A 22162-nucleotide genomic window follows, 5' to 3' on the forward strand; every position below is an offset into this window, starting at 1 on the left:
CAGGAATAGCCAGAACCGATTTTCAATTATTCATGTAGTGAAAGGGAAACTCAAAAATATTCCTGTTCAACACCACATAACATCATGCTAAACTTTCAAATAAAGCTGTACATCTCCATCGGCCCTCCACGTGATTAATGGGCACATTTTTAACCAGTGCGTTAATTAGTGCCATTAATTCCTAAGTGCACAGCTTGGAATTTCCTCTGGAATACCCTGTGCTAGAACTCTCCACTTCCACACCGTCAAGCCTGAAGTGTGTATTCTAAATTGCTGAAGCTTTTTCTGTAGCTGTAAACACAAACTGATGAATCTTTTATCAGCTTCTCAACACACCTGAATATTTATTTCTTTCGAAGGACACGAGTTCCCTTGCATGTGATTTGCATGGAAAACAGGTTATGGAGATCACAGTGAAAATTATGGAAGGTTATGCAGCTCCCAAGTTCACCAAAATTGCTGCCGTTGTCATGCTATTCCCTTAGATTATCTCCAAAATCACACGAGCTGAGCCAGTTTCCAAAGAGATGAAGAAGGGCTTGAACCTGGGTGAAACTCAATAGCAAAACTTCCTCTGGCTCCCTTATAAAATTTTCAACATGTTCCAAACTGGTTTTGTGTGTTTGTTCCTATGTGGTTTCAACGCAGTTTGGACTTGCTCAGCACAGTTTGAAGCTGCTTTTGTCCATGCACAGAAAGCAGTAAAAACATGGGCTGAGCCCCAAAAGAACGAGGTGAGCTCTGCACTCAGAGATCTGGGCACTGGGCAGTCCTGCCATGCCCACACCAACCTCGTCTGCTGCACAGTATATTCCATTAATGAGGAAAATGCAAGGGTTATAGAATTGTCAGTCTGCTCCCAGCAGCAGAAAGCACCAGAACTGTGAGCATAAATTACTGCTCCAAAAAGGAAGCCAGAGAAGGGAACAACGCTGTCCACTAGGACTTCTTTCTTTTTTCTTCTTTTTTTTTTTTTCCAATTTAGAACAGCAATTATTTTCTAAAACTTCTCATCCTGACAAAGCAGAAACAGGGCAAGACTGGAGGGCTTTCAAACCAGAGATAGCTCCAATAATTATAAAGCTGAAGTTTAGCAAAAAAAAAGTAGGATTTTGGGGGTTTTTGCATGTGTCAACACAGCTCCCAATTTCAGAATAGGATATTCACAAATAGTTGATATGGACAATAACATTTGTTTTCTAGTACCACATCCTGTATTACAAACAACCCTGTTAGAATGTGTCTGAATGTCCAACCGTCCACAAAATCAGCTCATTCCTACTGCAGAAAAAAACCATTCACCCTCCAAGCCATCAGCTCCAAATCTATGAATTAAAAAGTTTTCAAATGATTCTTAGGGAAGTGCTATTAAAAACTTAATTAAGCAATACCATCAAGGTGAACTCTTATTTGTGCTCACTCAAAATCATGGCTGAACACTTAAGCTCAAGGTGAGACTTCAGTGTAGCTCAAATGTTGGAAATGATGAAAGCTTTCACAAGTGCAGGCTTAGTGAAATACAAGAACTGAATACAGTGACAGATCTATGTGTGAATTATTCGAGTTTTGCTTAGAATTATAGAAGAAATTCAGTTAGGGACACCTGGAGGTCATTTACTCTACGGGAAACTCATCCCATTTAAACCTTCTCCTCCTGGGATAACATCACTGCCTTCACCCTTTTGCTTCCCCACCTTTGACAGAGTTTTCTGCTTAGAAAGACAGAAATGTTGTGTTCCAAGTGCAGCACCTTAACTGTGGGATTATTTAGAAAAAAAAATTAAATTAGATACGAGTGTGAAAGTGTGGAATGAAACCACTTTTAAAACCAAACCCACCTCAGCATCCTATGAAAAGTTCCCTCAGAATGAAGACCCCTCTGCTTGCACTGGAAATTTAAAATCAAAATCTCAACACTCACCACACTCCTGTGAACAAAACCCACGACTTTTGCTTTGTAAAATCACAAATATTTATGACTGAAGTTTTTTTATTCACAACAGCAGAATGATATTTGTTCAGCCTCACACAAACGAAGCCTGTCCTTTGAAGTGCCCCTTTTCTTTAAGTTTAACCCCAATCAGAAACCAGGTTTCAGTACTCATTCAAGGGTGTGACTTCCCTCTAAACAATAGCATAACAAACCCTATAAAGGCAACAGCGGACAGGTGGAACTGTACTATGAGGAAAAACCACAGTCAAAACAAAGAGGTAAGAGGTTGTTTTATTTAGTTAAGACCAACAAGTCCAAACAAGCAAAGACACCTCTCAATTTAAGATTACTTTCCTTCTGGCAGAAAATGAAAAAGAGTATTTTTACAGTCAAATGACAGCTCCTTTTTTTCTTTTGCTTTAAGTATCAAAATATCCCACACTCCTAATTATGAAAATCCCCCAAAAGACAACTTGGATATAACACAGAACAACTCCCTGATTGCTATATATTTCTCTATTTAAGACAACTAAAACAAAGACAGCATGACAGCACAAATACTCCCAAAATCAGCACTGACTGAGCCTTTTCAGAGAAGGTTTTCCCTGTTAATTTTCAAACCACCACATACAATAGAAGCCTGAGTTTCTACGTGCAAATACATTCTAACATGCTCGATTTTGGTCAGCATCTTACATAACCCAGCTCCAGAGAAGTCTCCGTACAAAACAAAACCAAGCCCTCCAACAAAGAATTCCATCTGTCTCCCACATTCCCGAGGCCCACAGTGCCACAAGCTCCAGCTCTGATTCACAGGTAGTTGGCCAATGAACTAAAAAGCCAAAACAGAGCAGAATAAGAATAAAATCATGTCCTGGCAGCCTGGAATTGCACCAGGAGCCTCCAACCACGCTGGGATGAGCAGGGAAGGAGCAGGAGGAGGACAAAGGGGGGAAGGATGAGCTCCACGTTTGCTCCTCAGGGAACACCAGGCAGATGCATCTGCAGCAAGTTTTCATGAGTGAACTGCAAGCCTTGCTTGGAGTTTATTTTGCAGTCGTGTGTCCTTGCTGGGTTGATTTTGACAAACTGCTTTCCTGTGGCTCTGCCTGGAAATGACAAGTGAGGGCTCCTGTTGTGTGGAGGAGCTGGGAGCCACCAGCCAAACCCCTCCTCCTGTGCTCTCACTCAAATATTTGCTGAATAACAAAGATCAGAGCTCCCAAAATGCTGAGTCCCCACGCAGAGGGTGAGACAACGTCCTGCTTTCAGGTTTGGGTTGTTTGCCTGACGTTTCTACCCTGGCACTGCTCTGTTTAAATCGTGATACGAGGCTTTACAGATGTGAAACTCCAGCAGTTTGGCTGAAGAATTAACAACAAAACCTCCCTTCAAACAGCAGCAGAAAAAAACGAGCAATGTCACTGGCAGCAGCACGTGGTAGCACAGTTCAGGAGCTAAGTGCATACAAGAGGCACTGTCCAAATCTGCACTTAGTGCTATTTTTACCCCACAAAAAAACCCCAAAATAGCTGAAGATGAATATTTTAATACATCGGAATTTTAATACATTTGACTGTTGAATGGAGAAAAATAGATTTCAGCCACTTCCAACAGAGTTTTTATGCTTGGATTTTTCAAATCCTTTCCTTAGCAACAAAACATAACAAAGATAAATACCAAAGTGAATTTGTCACCTACATCTTCACTGCTAAAGTGTCTTTTCTCTGCTAGGCAGCAAAATGTGACAGATTTCCCTAAAGAACAGCATTTCTCAGTGAACTGAAGGAGAAGTGACAATATTGGGGTCCCAGCTGCTGAAAGTACAATTTCTTTGTATTTCTTCCATTTCTTCCTCCTGGGAGAGGGGAATGTGAGAATGGTGTGAAACCACTGACACTTGAGACACGGTGACTGAGCTGAAGTGTAGGACGATGCAATTAGGAATTAAATCTTGTAATACCTGCAGCACTCTTGCTTATTAAGTTTGAATTTCTGTGATTTTCCCAAGAGAAGTTATAGAGGACAGGTGGGAAAAGTCTGCTGCACAAGCAAGAGCTCTCAAGACTTCATGAATTTCTGTCAAAATTCCATTATGTTAATTAGGAACTAATTTATAACCTGAAGATATTGACTGGCATTGAGTAACTTCAAGGAGCTCAAGATGCCTGCGTGTGAAAATTCTGATAGATATGGAGAAATCCCCCCCAGAGGCTTCACTTCTCAAATTAATCCTTCAAAAAGACACAATTGTACTGCAAGCATCACATAAATGCTTCAGATGTTATCTCCTCTAATTCCCTTCCGCAGAACAAATCAAACAGAGCTGTATTTTGTAAAGTTACCTGGAAAGATGGAAATTGTTTGAAATGATTCAAGAGAAACACAGCCCTTGGAATGGGACAGTGGCTGCAAAGGAACTGCACCTTATGACATTAGAGAGAAATACCATAATATCTTTAAATTCTAATTTTTCAGCAATTGGTTGTTACAGATGCCTACATTAAATACGGGTAACAGGATCTGCCTGCACTTTGGAAAGTACTGCAGGAATAAATTAATTTTAGACTTGCAGTCATGAAAAGACCTTGCCTTAAATCCTGACTTTATTATCAATAACCACAACAGGAAAGCTCAAATGAGCCTTTTTGAGAGAGCCACAGCCCTCAGCAACTCTTTGATTTGGATTTTTGAAAGCAAACCCTTGGCTTGTGGTAGCAGGTTTTATACAAAGAACCTCCAAAACCTCACAATATTTGCATAGGAGTGACCTCAACATATCTGATTAGCACCAAGATCCTGCATGTTCCTGTAAAAACATTCTTCTATTTGCTACAATTATAGGTTGACATATACATTTCAGAACTAAAAGGAACCAAAACATCATTTAATTTGCCATGAATTTTTGTTGTGGTGTTGTCAGACTGTAACTGCCCATGTCAAATCAAGTACAGCTGCACTTCCAACCAAGCACAGCAAACACAGCAATGCTGAAATAGATGGTAAAGAAGTTTTTTGGAAAAATATCTCTCTTTTGCTGGATTATAGAAATAAATGGTAAAAGAATGCATGGCCAGCTCAGAATATGCAGTTTCAATGTCATTTGTTTTCTGCTTTGGTACTACAACTATCACACAGCAAATAAAGACCAGCACTTGGGTTTGTTTTGACATCTTTTTTTGTAAATTTTAAACTAGGTTTTGCTTGCTTTCTAGCTTCCCTTCTCCCTTGAAATTATCATGTTATCTGGTAGGATTAGGCATCTAAATCAACTTAATAAATCTCAGTTATTCTGCGAAAGCAGACAAGGAGATATGTGATTAAAATATCTTAAGTGTATCTTTAGTTATGATAATATAAGTCCAACTCTTGAGGGAATGGCCCACACAGGGACCAAACCCACAACTTTGCTGTTTTTAGCACCTTGCTCTGACCAGCTGAGCCAATGATAAAACAAATCACCTCAGAATATCTCTGGGGGTCAGATAAACACTCTGGGGACACTCCTGATTTGCTTCAGTTCACATTCAATATAACAGGAAAACATTCGTGAACTGTCAGATGTGGGTCAAATTCTTAGAGAGGTCCAAAATCCTGAAAACTCAGCATGTTTGTATTTTAACTGCTGCCTTAATGAGTCCCTCAGTCAGCCCAGAAAACTGTGAAGAGGAAAGGAAGGCTTGGCTAAATCCCAAAGGTGCTGTAATTCCCAAAGGATCAGAGGCTTTGCAGGGCCCACAGTGCAGCACAGCCATGCCCAGTATTTCCTGACCCAGGAATAGCTCGGGATAGATTTTCTCACAGTTTCCAGGGAGCCACAGGGGCATCTTTCCTTCCTCGACCATAAATGCTCTGTGGGCCACGCACAAGTGCCCAGTCCCCCTGGACAAATGCCCACCGTGGAGAACCACTCAGCAAACCTGGAATAAAAACCTCCCTGCTCCCTTCCAGAAGAGAGAACTGATAAACATCTGGGCTCTGGAAATGTCTTTGTGATGTTTGGATCTTGTACCAGCAAACTGCTCTCACACACTGTGGTACCTCATCACATGATACTGCACTTTTCCAAGAAAAACCCAGTCAAGTGAAAAGACTTCATTACCATCAACTCTCCTTTCTTAAAAGTTACATAATTGCTGTGCAATCTCTTATAAGATCTTATTTATTTTAGCTTTAATTATTCACTTCAATGGAAGGCTTATTTCATAAAGTGTATCTTTTCACTTTAAATAAAAAGCACAAGTGTCTTTCTCTTCACTGTATATATTTTGTTTACCACTTGCCAAAACGTTGTTTCACATATGTGAAAAGAAAACTGGACTGAATACATGTGAAATAAACTATTGGCAAAGACACTGCAAGGGCTTGCCATTGAGAAGATGAGATTCATAAGGAAAGCCTTCTACTTTTTCCAAAATCAACAAAGGTATTAAAAAAAAACAAAAACAAAAACAAAACCCTCATAAAAAGGAACAGAAAGGATTTTTCAGGTAACTCTGAATTTCCAAGCTATTAAAATTTTCCTCAGAAGACTTCCACATCTCAGTTGTGCGTCCACCACAATGTCAGGGCTCCCCTGCTGAGGAACGGCAGAATTATAAAGTCCTGGTTTTATTCCAGTCTGTGTTCCTCACTTGTTTAGCAAGACTGAAAACTCCTGATTAAATCATCAACAACTCTGATTAGAACTGGTTTTGTTGATTGCAATTGTTGTTAGAATTCTGATTAGAATTGTGGGAGAGAGCACTTAAATTCTGCAGGTTTCCTCGATTTTTGCACAGTCTTGCTTAGTCCACAACCTACATTATTCATCTATTTTAGTCCATCAGGAATGTTTTAATTACTAATTTGAGAGCTCCAATTTGAGATCAAATTGAGAGATGTTAAAAAGCAAACTCCTGACCTCCTGTGTGCACAGTTCCTGCAGACCAGTGGTTCATGGCAAGACAAGAATTTGTTGCACTCACAGCATTTGCATCTCTCGAGTTCTCAGCTGGGGCAGAAAATTGTTTTCAGCCAAACAGATGCTTGTAAAATCGAAAATGAAATGATTTCATTTAGCAGCTTCATCTCACCAAACATCCACCAGCTCAGCTCCCACTAAAGTTTTCCAGGTGCAGGTTTTTTAGAAGGCATCTCAAAGATGGAATTTTAGGAGAAAGGGCAGACACAAGTTCAGGAAAAAAACTATAGAAAGCTGCTGCATAACTTCAATGTTATAAGGAAATATTTTCTAATGTTTATGAAATTATCATGTATCTACTTTAGGTTATCCATAACATACTGCTAAAATCAGATTAAATGACATCATCAGCTATGCCACACTCGTCCATAACAGTTCAACTGTGCAGCTTGGTCAAACTGACACTTCTTTCCATTTCCCAGCAGTCAAAATATAAAAGTAAATGGCACAAACACCTACAAAACTCCCTTTTAAAATAATTTCAAAGCTAGCAATTTTCTCACAATTTTTCAAACTTTACAGGTGAAAAAACCAGTAAGAGTGAGATTGAGCTCCCTGATAAAAGCCACACAAGAGCAGAAACAAAACTGGGAGAGGATTCGAGGATCCCCAATTGCTCCTTCTCTGCAAGAAACGCACGCTCCTTTCTAAACCCCAAACAGAAATAAAAGATGGGAGAAGATTTATGGCAAATAAAACAGCCCTTTTATCCCTGTCTCAAACCACAGATTTTGGTTCAAACCCAGTGATTATGGGGAAAAAAAAAAAAAATAAAAAAAATCACACTTCCACAGCACAGCACAAAACACTGGTAGATCCGAGCCCTTAAATGTCTTATTAGCAGAAATTGTTGCCTTTCAACTCTGTTTTCTCCTCACCCTCAGCAGCTCTCAGGAGATGCTGGCAGGTATAAACACGCTTTCTTTTAATTACAGAACTGCATTACTGCTGTAACTGATTCCCAGCTCCAGCAAATTATGATCAAGTGCCCATTGTGCATAACAATCATTTAATGGCCGACAAACCATAATAAAGAAAGCTTTAATAAAGAAAGCTGGAAACGCGCCCGAATTTTATGGCAGCGCACTCCAAAAGAAAGAGTTACAATCTGTATTTAAGATTAAGAGAGCCTTTTAATCCAGATGGCCAGAATTAAACAAGGCAGTGCAGGGAAATTTTGATCAAAAGCTAGTGCAACATGAAAGTCCCAAAATTCCCCCAGCAAACCACGGCTAATTATTTCAAACAGAGGCTGCACATTCACTTTGGATTGGGAAGAACTCCGAGGGAAATACAACAGGAGCATGTTGCTTTCTCTGTGATAACCCACTCATGCACTAGCTTTTCTATCGTAAAAGAAAGCAGCAAGAAATCTCCCTGCTGGCAGAACTGTTTGGAGAGTTAAATAATAAAATTTTCAAGGAGTTTGCAAAATAAATGAAATTATTTCAGATCAGCGTGCATGTAGCTTTAAGATAGAGCTGAGTAAAACTGAAGACACTGCAACTGGAATTTGGAAAGGTCCTTAGTTTCAGTATTGTGTTATTAACAGATGACACCCAAGTTTCATCCCAAGTTTGCTCCCCTCTGCTTTAACTCCCTTGGAAGGGCTGACACACTGCTCAGCACCAGTGGCTCTCCCCAAGTCATGTCCCAGTCAGCAGAGAGGCTGGGAGATTTCCCACTCAGCATCAGCGTTCTGGGCTTGTCCTCGGATGTGTGGGAACAGGCCCGTGGCTGCTGGCAGCATCCCACCCACTCCATGAGTTGGGACAGTCATAGCCCTAAACTGCTGAGTGCTTCTAAAGCCCTCCAATGATTCTTTAGTGACTAAAAAGCACAAATACCCATTTTTAGTAGAGCAATAAAGCAGCAAGAGGCTCTGCTTTTCAATGACTCTTTCTGCTGCTGGGGGTTTTGCAGAAACCCCAGCGTGGAGAGGTACACAAAGAAGTTGATTGCTCAGCTCCTCTACGATAAAAACATTTATCTTTTGCTAAGAGCTTTTATGTTGATGAAATAAAACCTCTGTAAAATTCATCAATTAATTAGAAATCATAGGGTCCTGCCAAGTTTGAACTTACACAAACCCAGCTTCACTTCACCTTCTAAAAACACCCAACGAGACCCCATTTTGGACACCTACTTTATTCTTGCTCTGATGTTTACACCCATTTCTTTGATCTTTTTGCTGAGGCCAAGCCAGTGCTGAACTGTGACATAAATCACTTTGTCACAGTCAGAAATACTGATGCAGACAGAAAAATAAGGAACCCTTGTGAGCATGTTTGTAACAGAGAGTGGGCAAGTCCCAGGGAATAATGTTGCTCCACAGCATCCTGCTCCCTCCCTGAGCCCCTGAACATCAGAGCAGCCCTGTCAGCTCTGCTTTCTGATGCTGTCCCTGTGCTGCTCCGGAAAATTGAGAAGTGATCTGGTTTCTTACACAGTGACTTTATGCTCTTGCAGAGTTGGAAGGAGATCACGGAATCTTTGATTTGTATTTGTTTTGTTTCATCATTTTCTGACAGCAGCAACCTTTGAAAGTCTGCCAGGCTCCCTTGAATGAGAAAGGACTGACAAAATCTGATCAGCCTCTGCACTGATGTCAGTACTGCCCATATTTATATTGCCTTATTTACGTGCACACACAGAAGGAACGTTCGCTCTCTCTGCTCAGCCACCTCCTGCTCCCAAACACACACCAAGAACTGCTGCAAGCACAAAAGCTGCCAGTTAATCTGCTTTTTTCTGTAAAAAACTGCAACATTTCCACCTCATGGATTAAAGGAGCTGAGGAAAAACTTGCTGAGAACATAAGTGACACACACAGAGGTTTGACAGAGAGGAAATTAACCCCAAACATCTGAAACGCCGAGCACCAGGTTCATCCTGGCTGCACAACATCTTTCAGTTTCTAAATGTTAGCATTTTCCCTCTGAGCTCTCCTCTGGGTGAACAAAACATTATTGATGTGACTCCAAATCAGCAAAAACACTGCAGCAACTGAGCGTGAGCTGAATCACAAACTGTACTTGTGGTGATAACAGCATCTGCTGGATTATTTGCAGATTGAGCAGCAGAAAGCAAATCCTGTGCAAAAGCAACAATGGGCAGGCAACTGCTGCTCTCTCTGGGACAAGGAGCAATCCAGAGATGTTCAGTCCCCCTTATCCCAATTTTACAATCAAGCATCTTGTGCAATGTCAGGGTTTCTGCTGCTGTGTGCATGAACGGGGCACTGCATCATTGTGCCAGGAAAATCAGAACTGTCACTCCCAAGGGTTTGGGACGGGGAAAAGCCAAATCCAATGGAACTGTGACTACAGTCAACTATTCAGCAAAAACAGCCCTGAAAGGAGAAAAGTAAAACAAAGGAAAAATCACACGTGAAATTTATTAATGAAAGACACAGGAGGAAAATCTAACTGAGGAAAAGAGATCAGAATTGCCAAAACAAGATGCAAAAAGAAGGAGAAAGCAGCTGGCCTGAACTATTCCAGCTCTTCTTCCAGGACTGGTGGAAATCAATGGAATATCAGTCAGTCCTGTGTCTGCACTTGGGAACTGGCTCCTGCTCCAAAGCTCTGCTGTCTCCGCTGTACAAGAGAATTCTTAGGATAACTAAGTTAAAAATTACAACATACCACACTGAAATAAACACTGGAGAACAAATAATTATAAAACAGTCATTAAAATGCCCCCCCAAATCAATGCATTATTTATTTGTGGAATGCCTGCAATTGTTTTTTAAGGGAGTCATAAAAATTCCTCACTCACCAGGAGTCTGTTCATGAGGGCAATGAATTTCCAGAAAACCCGATTTTTTTTATACAACTCAAGAGAAATATTTTTGGATACAAACTTTAAAAAAAATAGTGCTTTAACACTACTAGCTTTATTCCTTAAAATGAACAAAGACTTGCCTGCAATGTAAACAATGAAAATAAAATTAAAAAAAGGAAGACCACAAGTCTTGTAACCTAAACACAATACCCATTGTCTGGGCTTCCCTGTTTCCATGAAGCACATCTGATTTTCATTCTGGATTAGAACACTCTGCTAAAATTACTAATACACTGGGATAAAACTTAATTTAAAATTTCCAGATGAACAACTTCAGCTCTGATCTGTGTTCTGTAAGTGAGAATTCCCATTTTAACTCCGGAACAATGATTAAAATCCAATATCGAATCCTAGTTCCAATAAGTTTTGATGACCTCAGAGAGAACAAACAGTAGTTTCTCAACAGAAAAAAACACCACATAAAACTCAGATCCACTGGCAGCTTTTGTCACTGCCTAGCTAGGGAAAGCTTGGCTCGTGGCCTGATATGTTTGCAATTCCAAGAACTTCCAGTATTTTCCTGTGAAGAGATACTCAATTGCCAGAGATAAAAACTCGACTTTAAATGTGCTGGAGTCGATGGTGAGAACAAGGATGACAAACTCCTCTCTGCTATTTCACTTCCTTGGCTCTTCTGCTCAATAAAAAACCATGGAGAGACCTGAGCTGGACAAAAAATGGGAATAGAAGGGGCTCCTTCTCCTTTTTGTTTCTGTGAGGGGGGTGCAAACAGATTTGGGAATGGTCAGTGATGCCAACATGCTCTGGTTTGTAATAAAAACACACAAGGAGCCCAACAGCAGCTTTAGCACAAAAGCTTCGGCACAAGAGATTCAGCCCAGCTTTTCCCTGTGCTCCAATCTTTCCTTGGAACTGGGGTGAAATAACAGCAAAACCTCCAGTGAAAAGTCCAGAAAGGCCTGTACAAAATCCTGACAGAAAAACCAGGGGCAGAAACTGATGGACTCACTAGTCTGAATGAGGGCACACATCTAATTCTGACAATGCAAATACAATATTTCTAAAAAAGGTATCTCAGGCCATCAGTATTCTGTGGACAGCCTTGAACTCCCAAGAAATTACATTATGAAGAAGATAAAGAAAAAACAAGATTAAAAAAGGCTTTTTTAAAAAAAAAATATAAATGTTAGTGTTTAAAGTGTAACTTTTGATGTTCAATTGTCAAATCTGGAGGTAACAGGCCTTGGCAAGAGCTGTGGATTAGAATAACTCCCCAGGCACACAGGGTTGAGGGAGGCTGCTGACAAGGGGCAATGGGCTGAAGGAATATTGCCCAAAAATGACTCTTAAATTACACCTGATACTCCACAGTCAGGAAAAACAGGTACTGACAACTTCTTATTGCTCAATGGGGATGCAAGTATTGGGAGCTGCATGTTTGTACAAGAAGAATGGAAAATCAACCAGAATAGTAAATTGACTTTATAGGGAGAAGAGGACAAATGCTGGGCAAGGCAATGGTGCTGTGAGGCCAGCAAGTCACCAAAGGAACAAATGGAATAAAACACAGGACCTGATCCTAACCCTAAGTCCAGTCTTTGTAAAGAACAAATTTAAATATTTAAATACAATCCAAATACTTTTAAATATAACAGCACCACGGTATTACTGGTGCAATTCATTTGTCTAGCAGCTGTTTAAAATGGAAGTGTTTGCAAGCATAAATAGAATAAATGCTGCATTACTCAACCAGATTATTGTGAAAGAACAAAAAGACTGGAGAAAAATTATGGTGTTTTTTTTAACATGACAATGTGCTCAGGGGAAAAGGGCCAGTAATGAACAGCGTTTTTTTAGAACATTCTGGTAGAAAACCAAGTCCATTATTGAGAAGTAAATTGTTTAGAAGCATTCCTATATCAACTCACAACTACCATTAGGACAAAAGAATACAAAAATAACAGGAAGCTACAACTGTTGGTTCTGAGCGTTTACTGTGAAATAACTTGAAGTAAGTTTGCAAATCTGGAAGATGAAAAGATTAATGTTTTCATTTCAAGCCATGCAGATGCCCCCTTAAAATCCAACATCCAGAGGATGCAAAGGAGACATTCAAAGCGAGCAGGCGTGAACCAAACAGAAATTATGGATCACAGAGGACATGAGAGGAGAAGTGTTGGGATGCAGGGAAATACAAAGGAAGCAAGAGATGGGATTGAAGTAAGTGAATGAGACAGGAGGATTTCATCACTAAATTCACAGAAATGATCCATCTTGGAGAACTAAAGCAAAACTGAGAAAATGTTAAAAATAACAGGAACAGAGGAAGGTTTAAACCAAACTCTATTGGATGGGGCTGGAGCACTTTATAGTAAACTGGAAAAGCACAATAGGAGGATGGGAGGTTTTGAATGCTTAACAGAAAACATTTGTGCCCCATGAATGAAATAGTTCCAGCTCCCAGCAACAATGACAAAATTGTCACAGCAAAAGGGAAACCAGGAAAGTACTTAGGAGAAAAAATAATAGCAGTGGTTTGCATAGCAGTGACATCTGTGACTGTGTCAATCCAGGCACAATGAGAGACAGAGAGCTGTCTTCATCCAGCTTTAAAAATACCTCTGGGTGGGATACAGAGAGAAAAATGAGCTGAGGGCTTGCAGGGCAGGGGAAATCCCAACTCTTGGGCTTTGTGGACCAACAGATTTTTCCTAATTGTCACTAACATATAATCTAGGCAAGAGATTATTGCCATTCCTCCCTTCTGCCCTCCAACTCTCTGACATCCAGAACAAACAGATTTTTGCACGTTAAAGTTTCGATTCTGTGATGTCCCTCACAGCATGGAACGAGAAATCCTTAATTAAAATATTCCAGTGCCACTTGGACAAGGGGTTTTGAGAGCCAACACTTCAAACCAGGCCACCCTTCCCACACGGGTGGCTCTGCAGATGCTGCTTTACCTCCAAATGGTGACAACACCACACATTCCAAGCCTAATTTGGGTTGGTTTGGTTTCTAACCTGCGCTCCTGCAGGATCAGAAATGATCCTCTGGGCTTCCCCACCTCCGTTTCCTGGGATTTGGAGTGCCCTGGTGAGTCCCACAGGGATCACACCACACAGTGTGTGAGGCTCCTGAAAAACCCCTCGTTTGGTTTTTCACCTGGCTCCTCATTCTGTAACCCCCATAACCCCAGTGTGCTCCCAGGAGTTCACACAGCTCCTGCAAATCCTCTGGAATGTGCCCAGCTTGTCACCCCACCAAACTACAACATGCACCTGGGTCCCTTGTACTCTCTCTCTCTCTGCTGTACCTACCCAGGGAGTCTCTCCACAGCCCCACGAGCAGTATTTCAAAAGGTACAAAGGACAACAGGTATGAAAAATTACAGGTTTGACTCTGCAGGGGAATGATTTATTGATGCTGAGAGCTTAATTTAGTAATCAGGCACTATCTGAAGAGGAAAAAAAAAAAACAAACCCACTCGGCCCCAGAATAGTTAGATGAGGAAGCTATTCCATCTTTTGATGTAGTTTTGTCCCAAATTCAAAGTTAAAAAGACTGGGAAAGAAGTTATCCAATTCACTGAAATCCAATCTCATTCTGGATTTCACCCAGGTCTGTACCTCAAAGGCAGAAGGGACTTAGTCATATTTTTTACCTAACTAAATTCCTGAGTCACATTGCAGAGGGGAGAGTCAAAGGGAATGCAAGAACGATTTCTGCCATTCCATGTTTTCTCTTTATGGTATTGCTTGTGAGGAATTAATGTTGTAAGACTATTTCAAAACTTGAAACCCTTTCATCATTGATTATGGCTCATTTCTCATTCAGACTCACGTTAGTACCCACAGCACTAATTCTGCATCGTGGCATCAAGAGCAAATGATGACTGCTGAGCTAATCTTAAGAAAGCAATAAATAATTTGCAATTAATCATCTGTTAAAACAATAATCCTTTTGAAACATCTCTGCAGTGCTACGGACTTCATGCAATGGGATGAACGCAGCTGCCTAGAAAGTGTTTCTGGATGTCACAGCACTCTCTGAGCTGGGTTAGGGAAACAATGTCAAAACGCTGCCAGTTTTACACAGCTGAGATTAATGAAATGATCAAATGGATGTGAGATGCACTGAACTCCTAATTCACGTAGAAAAGAGACCTTGCAGCAGCCCAGCACACCACAGAGCTGTTACACACCTGCATTTCCTCTCTAATTACACTGCCCGTGACTAAGTTTGGCGGGGAAAAAAGCCAATTCCAGTCCTTTGTTTCTAAAACCACAATTCCCCACTTGCCCTTGCCTTGCTCAGACCCACATGAAAATTGCTGTCACTCCTCCTGTGCCTCCTCCTCCCACCTCTGCAGATCCCACTGCCCCCAGAAAGTTTCATCCCAGAGATCCAGACCATCCCCAGCAGCTCAGGCCGTTTTCTCCACCACAAGCTCAGGAATTACAAGTCATTTCAGAAATAAGATCTTGATCACATCAACTCTGATGCACCCCACTGCACCCATTAAGCTTCATTTCTCTGTGCAAAAGCTGGATTTATTACTTTCTGTACATTATCCAGCAATTTGGAGACCTAAGGAATGCTCCCACAAAATTCATCAGTTGCTCAGCGTCAGTTCAAAGCTGTCAAACCTGCTGATTCATTTCATCAGCATTTACTGTGCTTCATTAATTCTAGATCTAAATGTTTTCAACAAAATAATGAAGTTATATATAACTCAAAGCAGCAGCACCAATAAATCCTTCAAGCCTTTGGCAACTCCTTTAATCCAGAGTAATCATGTTTCCTTGTATAACAAGTCTTGTGATGTCTGTAATAGCATCTCACTATAGTAACAGCAGCCTTCATGTTAGAGTTCTCTTGCATGCCTCGAGTATTAATCAGATCCCAGATTTAAATATGAAATTAGAGAACTCTTGATACTCTTCCTGAAACAGATATGCCAATCAGAGCCTCCCCACCCCCCCAAATTTAAAACAAAGTCCAATAAAGATCAGGCCTGCGGAGTTGTTGATGCTGGAGTCAGACACTGCAGTTTGTTGGTTATTGCTGTTCTTTATTACCTCATCCCTTCACATTACAATAACAACTCTACACAGTCTCTTCTATAGGCACTTCTCTCTGCCACAAGCTCTTTTCTTCCGCTTTTAACCAGAAGAGAGTAAAGAAAAAAACTCACCAGAATGAAGGATTGCAGACTTCATGCTAGAGCTGAGAGTATCATTCGCCTTTGAATGAAAAGGACTCAATGATCAAAACATTTATTCTTCAATTTAGAAATTTCTTAATGAAAACAACATTCTTCTATTTCGTAAGTGACCTTAAATCCTAGCAATTTTCCAAATACACAGACTTTCTTTCTAGTACTGTCCTGAAAACTCCTGCAGCATCCTCCAGCAGCTCTTACTCACAGGGATGTTACTACTGACCAACCTTGCTTGAATTTATCTCACTTTGCAGAAAACTTTGTGACCTTTACACCCCAACTTAACTAAATGATATTTAACAGCATTACTTCCTTTTCCCAAATCTCCCATAACCATCCCTAATGTCCACCACATAAAAAGAAAAGTCACAGTCAGCTCCTTGAACTTTATCGACATGTTTGGCTATAATCAAGATTTTACTTTGTTGAGCAATCCAAATATAATCTGCAGGCACAAATCTATGAATTAAACAATATTAAATTGCATCTTACATGCATTCAACAATTGGATCCAATACTAAAGTCTGGATTAAATCCAGAAAGCAGAAGTATCAAATAAGTAGCCCCAGCCAAGGCTGAAGCTGTAATTCCAAGACAGGCAGGCTTTGAGGTATTTCATTACCCACCTAAAAATGTGAGCTTGTGTTTTACAGTTTGGACTCGCTCCAAAGGCTGTCCCCAGTTAATCCAGGCCTGCCTTTGGGGAGCCCAGGACAGCTGGAGAGGATGCTGCCCGTATCAATATCCATGTGATGGATGTGTGCTGGCAGGCTCGGGCAGCAGGCAGAATTCAGGAGAGAATTCTCTCACAGGAGCCTGCCTGTTCCACTGGGGCAGCAGAGAAAATCTGCAGCGCTGGGAAAGCAGCCCCAGACCGGTCTTTAGAGCACTGCCAGGGCTGCCCACAGTGGGACAGCTAAAATAGCACACCCAGCACTCCCTCACACACAAAAGCTTCAACAGAGGCTCTTTAATTCTTCCTCTGAATGAACCTCAGTCATTTACTTCCATATTTCTTGCAGTGAACCAAACTCATGCAAAGAAGTTTCTTTTAGAGGCTGGAAATAACATCTTACTTTGCATTTGCATCTTCTCTGCCTGTTACCCTTTTCAGATCTAGTAAGAATTAAAATCCAGCCTCAGGTTCATGACTGCCTGTCCCTGAAAAGAAGCCCAAGGTATCAGAATTTATTAGATATGAGCCTATTGCCTGTGGAGGAAGAGATTAAATGAGTTTTAGTGCTTGAATTACTCTTGCAGAAAGGTGAGCACAGCACTCCCAGGTACAGCACCACCAGTGTTTTCACAGGCACCATGTGTGGCAAAGGCAGATCCAGAGATTAGCACACATAAATCACTCACCCAGGGAGGAAAAAAAAAAGCCTCCCCAGTTGCCAGCTAAGACAACCAACACAAAAATGCATGTTTTTACAGGGGCTATTCAAAGAAATAGCTTTAGTGGGAAGAATGAGTCATGGGCCAGCAAGCTTCACACACTGCAGCTACTCAGAGGGAGAAGACAAAGGGAATTAGGACTTAGATGATTATTTTTTTTTTAAATAACCAAGAAGCATTACCAAAACCAGCTGCTGCACTGTAATACTTCTAAATAGCTTTGCTATGCCTTCATATTCTCTTCCAGTAGTAGTTTTCTCTTTCTCTCTCTAACTTGCATTTGGGTTTGCTGTTGTTGGCACACTGTCTCAGTAGACATTAGACAAATAAACTTTTCAACAACATAAAGGCTTTTAAAACTGTATCTCTTAACCCCTATCCCCTTGAGAGGGTGGAAAGTGATTGCTTAATTCTTTACAGGTTTACTTGTGCCTCCCTTCTCCCTTTCTGTGACTGACTTTCTTTAGTTACCAAAAAATAAATAAGCCTCTTAGCCGTTATCTCCACCTAAATCACAGTTTGTATCTTTTCCCTAACCACGTATTTTTTTGGTTATTTATTGATTAGCCTATTGGATTTCACACTTGACTTGCAGGGGATTAAATGCACTGTCTGGTGGGCTTGAGTCAGTACTTTACAACTACAGGAATTTATTTTGTGTATAATAAGTACTTCAACAGAGCCCTTATTTTCAGATGACAAAGTACTGATGTACTTGCACACACAGAGTTTTTCTCCAAATTTATTTCCAGAATCTCACAGCCTTAATGTCATTCCAACTAGACCAGTTTTATGATGTTTACTTTTGTGTTTTAACCGGAATAGAGTCCATTCGCCTCTTGTATTAGAGAGGCCTGTGCCATTAAAGAGCCACTTTGCAATATTTTACACTGCAAGAACCAGACAACATCTGCACATACACCTTCCTACACAGAGATGGCAGCAGAACTGCTACACACAGACTCCAGATCAGCTCTGGGAGCTGATCCTTATCACATCTTAGCCACAAATTTCCTTCCTACCAGGGCTTGCAGCTCAACCCAACTTTTAAAAAGTTCTGTTGTTACATTTCCAGGTCTGGCATTTTCCCCTTTACCAAAACCACTCCTATTTATCCAGTAAAACTGCATTATTTTAAGGTTGCTGTGTAACAACTAAACAACTAAAAATCATCACCACACCTGTAGAATAACAAAAAGCTTTCCTGTATGTGAAAATAACAACAAACTCAGTAACTCATAAACAGCTTTGGCTTTGTGAAATATCACATGTAGGAACAGCTTTGGTGTCCCAGACTCAACACTACAAAATGCAACAACTCATCACTAATTTGAAGCACATTATTTAATCCCTAGAGTGGGGTTTTTAAAGGTTGAGAGACCAAGAAAACAGAAACTCATCCTAAAACTTTTTTTTTTTAATGCTATGCTCTCCAAACTTAAAAGTGAGACACTTTCCTCTTGGCTAGTTTTTTATTTTATGTATAACAACGCAGACTTTTTTGATGTCTCTTCATGAGGTCAGGAACAACTTCCATTTACAATTTACAAGATGTAACTTTCCAACTAACTGGACCTTAAATCAACTAAAAGAAGTCACTGCTAAGGAAAAATTAGCACTGAAGCGATAAGAGAGAACCAATCCTTATCTTCTCAGGCACAAAGTGGCTCATCTTGGAACCACATCTGGGTTTTAACTACAGCATTGGTCATTAATTTTTATCACTCCTAAGCTATCAGGTGGTTTCTCCAGGAATCCAGCCAATTCTACAAAAACAACTATGTTGCATGGCAGATTTCAGCTGGAAGCCAAGTCTTAATGTGTTCCAAAAAAGCGTTGGGAAAAGGAAACTTCAGGAGAACCTGAACTACAGTAAGGGAAAGGAAACACCAGCACTCTGCAGAGATGTTCATTAAAGTGCAAATACCAGGAAAATATTCAAATGGAAAGAGAGCTCAGGCCAGTAAGAGCTAGGTTAGTATTAATTTTAAAGGCTACTCAAATCTGCCTGTTTTATAAATTAGTGCCAACCAAAATTCAGCCAACAATATCTGCATTACAGCAGCAACGTGGATGAGAATCTTTAAACACTCACGCTGGTAAAATTATTCCATAGTTCACAAAGGAAGAAACCCTAAGAGACAGTGAAAATTTCAGCTGAGGAGTAGTTCACAAACCGTTTTCCAAATGAGATTTCCACAGAGGAGCATGTCTTAAAATTGATGTTCTGTTCTTAAAAGTTGTGGTGCTTAATTTCCTGTGTGAATTAGCAACTACTGGCATTAAAGAGAGGCTGTGCTAAATCCCCAGGATTTTTCAGCAACTCTTCACATTGCAATCCACTTCATTTATGACCATTTCCTAGTTCCACCTATATTTACAGGAAAATCAGCTCCAAAGTTGAAAAGAAGCCACTGCTGTTTGTGCAGAAAGGTTTTGTGGTCTGAATCAGATGCTGCCAATAACAAACCACCCATGCACTTGGGGGATGTGATAATTGACTGCATGGCTTCAGCCTGACAGGAGTGCCCTCAGAGAAGGCCAGGAGATGCTTCCAGAGGAAATCTGGATTGTCGGGAGGAGGCAAACACGGGTAACAATGAAATACTCTGGTGGGCTCCAAGATGACCAGAGCACATTAATCCCTAATAAAGTAACTCAATTAACACTTGATGGAAGGCTGAGCCAGCCCTGCCCCAAGACATTCACAGCACCTCTGGGTAAGGCTGCAACAATTGGTGTTTATTGAAATCTGGCACTGATTTGTCCAGCAGCAATTTTCTTTTTTTAATTTGAATGATCTACAAGGGCTCATATACTCTTGGACTGAGAAGCACATTGTAGAATTTATGTTCTTAATTAGAATGAAAAAGTTCATCAGCATGCTTGTCTGTGTTGTGTAATTTCTTATTCTTCACATGAGAATAATAGAATGCATCTTGAACAGTCTATTCATTCTTCTTTGTGACAAAGAATATTGGAATGGAAGAGATTTGATCCCTAAATTATTTTACTTCTCCTTTACTGGAGATTTTTCCTTCAAAAGAAAAGGAGTCAACAGAGTTTGAAAATCTTTCTAGAAGAGAATTGCTTCCCCAAAATAAAGATTTTGCAGCTTCAGCATAGCAGTTCCCTTCAAAATTTTGGGATGCTGTGTTCATCATTAGCAAAAATTACTCTAAAACCTTAAATAAAGTACAATTTAATATCATTTACTACCACGGCACAAATCAAAACATTACTTCATCAGTTCAAATACTCCCTGTTTAGGTACTGATCTAATGAGGGCAATTAAAATGAGTCATAAAGAAAAGTAGTGCACCTTTGCAATGCTACTGGAGGTGGAGTTCTTATGAAAAGAGGAAAGCCCAGAGTCCCCTTGGGAGAGAACAGCTGATATTGATCACCTGCACTGATCAGTTCTGATCAGAATGAGGAAAACCTGTAGGAGCCCAGAGTGCCGAGAATATTTCTCTGCCTGTTTTTAAGGGTTCTTACCCCCCTGAACAACACTGGTTTAGCTTCAAACCTTGGAAAAAATTACCAACGGTCAGACAAGAACTAGAAAATACAGTGGTGTGAATTAGCTGATAGACTACTATGTAAGATTGTCACAGGGTGAAAAATTTAGAGGTTTTAGGCTTCTCTTTTTAGTACATAGATAAGAGTAAAAAATATCAAAATGGAGGATTGTTGTTCTCTAAACCTTCTTCTCCTCCTTCTACTACTCCATATTTTGCAGTAAAAGTAGTTTGGAATGATTGGATAGAGAATTCCACAGTTCCTGCCCGTGTTACTGAATAATTGGTAGGAAAGTGAAAATAATGTACATTTTTAGTAACTACTGGTTAAAATATCTTTAAAAGGCTGTGTAAATCTTGATAGAGAGTCTTCACTCCTGCTTTTCTGTGCTCTGTGCTGTACCTGGGTCACGCTGGTGGCTCTGTTCCTCTGATAAGACTTAATAAACAACTATCTGGAAGCATTGAAACTCAAGGAAAAATCTCGGTTTATCTCTCAAACTCCCTGCAAGGACTTTTCAGCAAATTCTCTCCCATCAGGAGGGATTTGATTTATGGCACGGTTCAGTGTCAAAAACCAACCAGGAATTACTGTCTGCAGAAGCTTCATGAGGAACACAGAATGCACATGAAGGCTGCTGCAGTTTCACTGCAGCTGAAGGTACTGAGGGCTTGCCCAGGTTTTTGCTGCAAAGCTTCTTCCCCTCACATAAAAAGTGATGAGATAATAAATTTATTCCTAATAGCACTTTCCATTTTATAGTTGCACGATATTTACTGTGAAATTTTACACAGAGATTTAAACTCTATCAGTGTTTTGACACTATGACAGCAATTCAGTTAAATACATGAAAAAACCCCCATATTAAATAACAGAATCTGTTGCTAACCCAAATGCCATTATTCCATTTCTTTCAGTGGGTTTCTTTTCCATAGAGTTGACATTTCACACAAAAATGATAACTGGCTACCAGCCAACTGTCCTTCCCTTGGCTCCAACAAAATAAAGGACTGCACAAGCCCCTCCCAGCCCTGAAGGGACAAACACACATTTACTCAGGTACATCATGAACCAGGAGTATTTGTGCACATCACTCACTGATGTAAGGCCCAGGAAGAGCATTTCAATATAATGACTGATAATAATTGAAGTTATCAGTGAAGGTATCAGGGGAAAGACAAGGAGCTCATGTTTTGCCAGCAAACAGAGGCACCACTTCACAGGTATTTCTAAACCCTTCCCAAAGCAGCAGAAGGTATCTGCTAAAGCCCAGTGTGGGGCTTGTCCAAAGGCTGGAAAACTCAGTTTGCAGTGTTGT

At 40.4% G+C, this 22162-nt stretch overlaps 1 protein-coding gene across 1 annotated transcript in view; it reads right to left on the bottom strand.

Annotated features, from left to right (window-relative positions):
- Nucleotides 1–2206: 2206 nt before the first annotated feature.
- The window catches only part of ATG7 (autophagy related 7), a 54133-nt gene continuing 34177 nt past the window's right edge, over nucleotides 2207–22162 (bottom strand). Inside the window, 1 exon segment of the mRNA XM_017737293.1 lies at nucleotides 2207–3042. Coding sequence (XP_017592782.1) covers nucleotides 2980–3042 — 63 coding nt within the window. The 3' untranslated portion in view covers nucleotides 2207–2979.

Source organism: Corvus brachyrhynchos, unplaced genomic scaffold (assembly GCF_000691975.1).
Source record: "Corvus brachyrhynchos isolate BGI_N302 unplaced genomic scaffold, ASM69197v1 scaffold266, whole genome shotgun sequence".
Lineage (NCBI taxonomy): Eukaryota > Metazoa > Chordata > Aves > Passeriformes > Corvidae > Corvus > Corvus brachyrhynchos.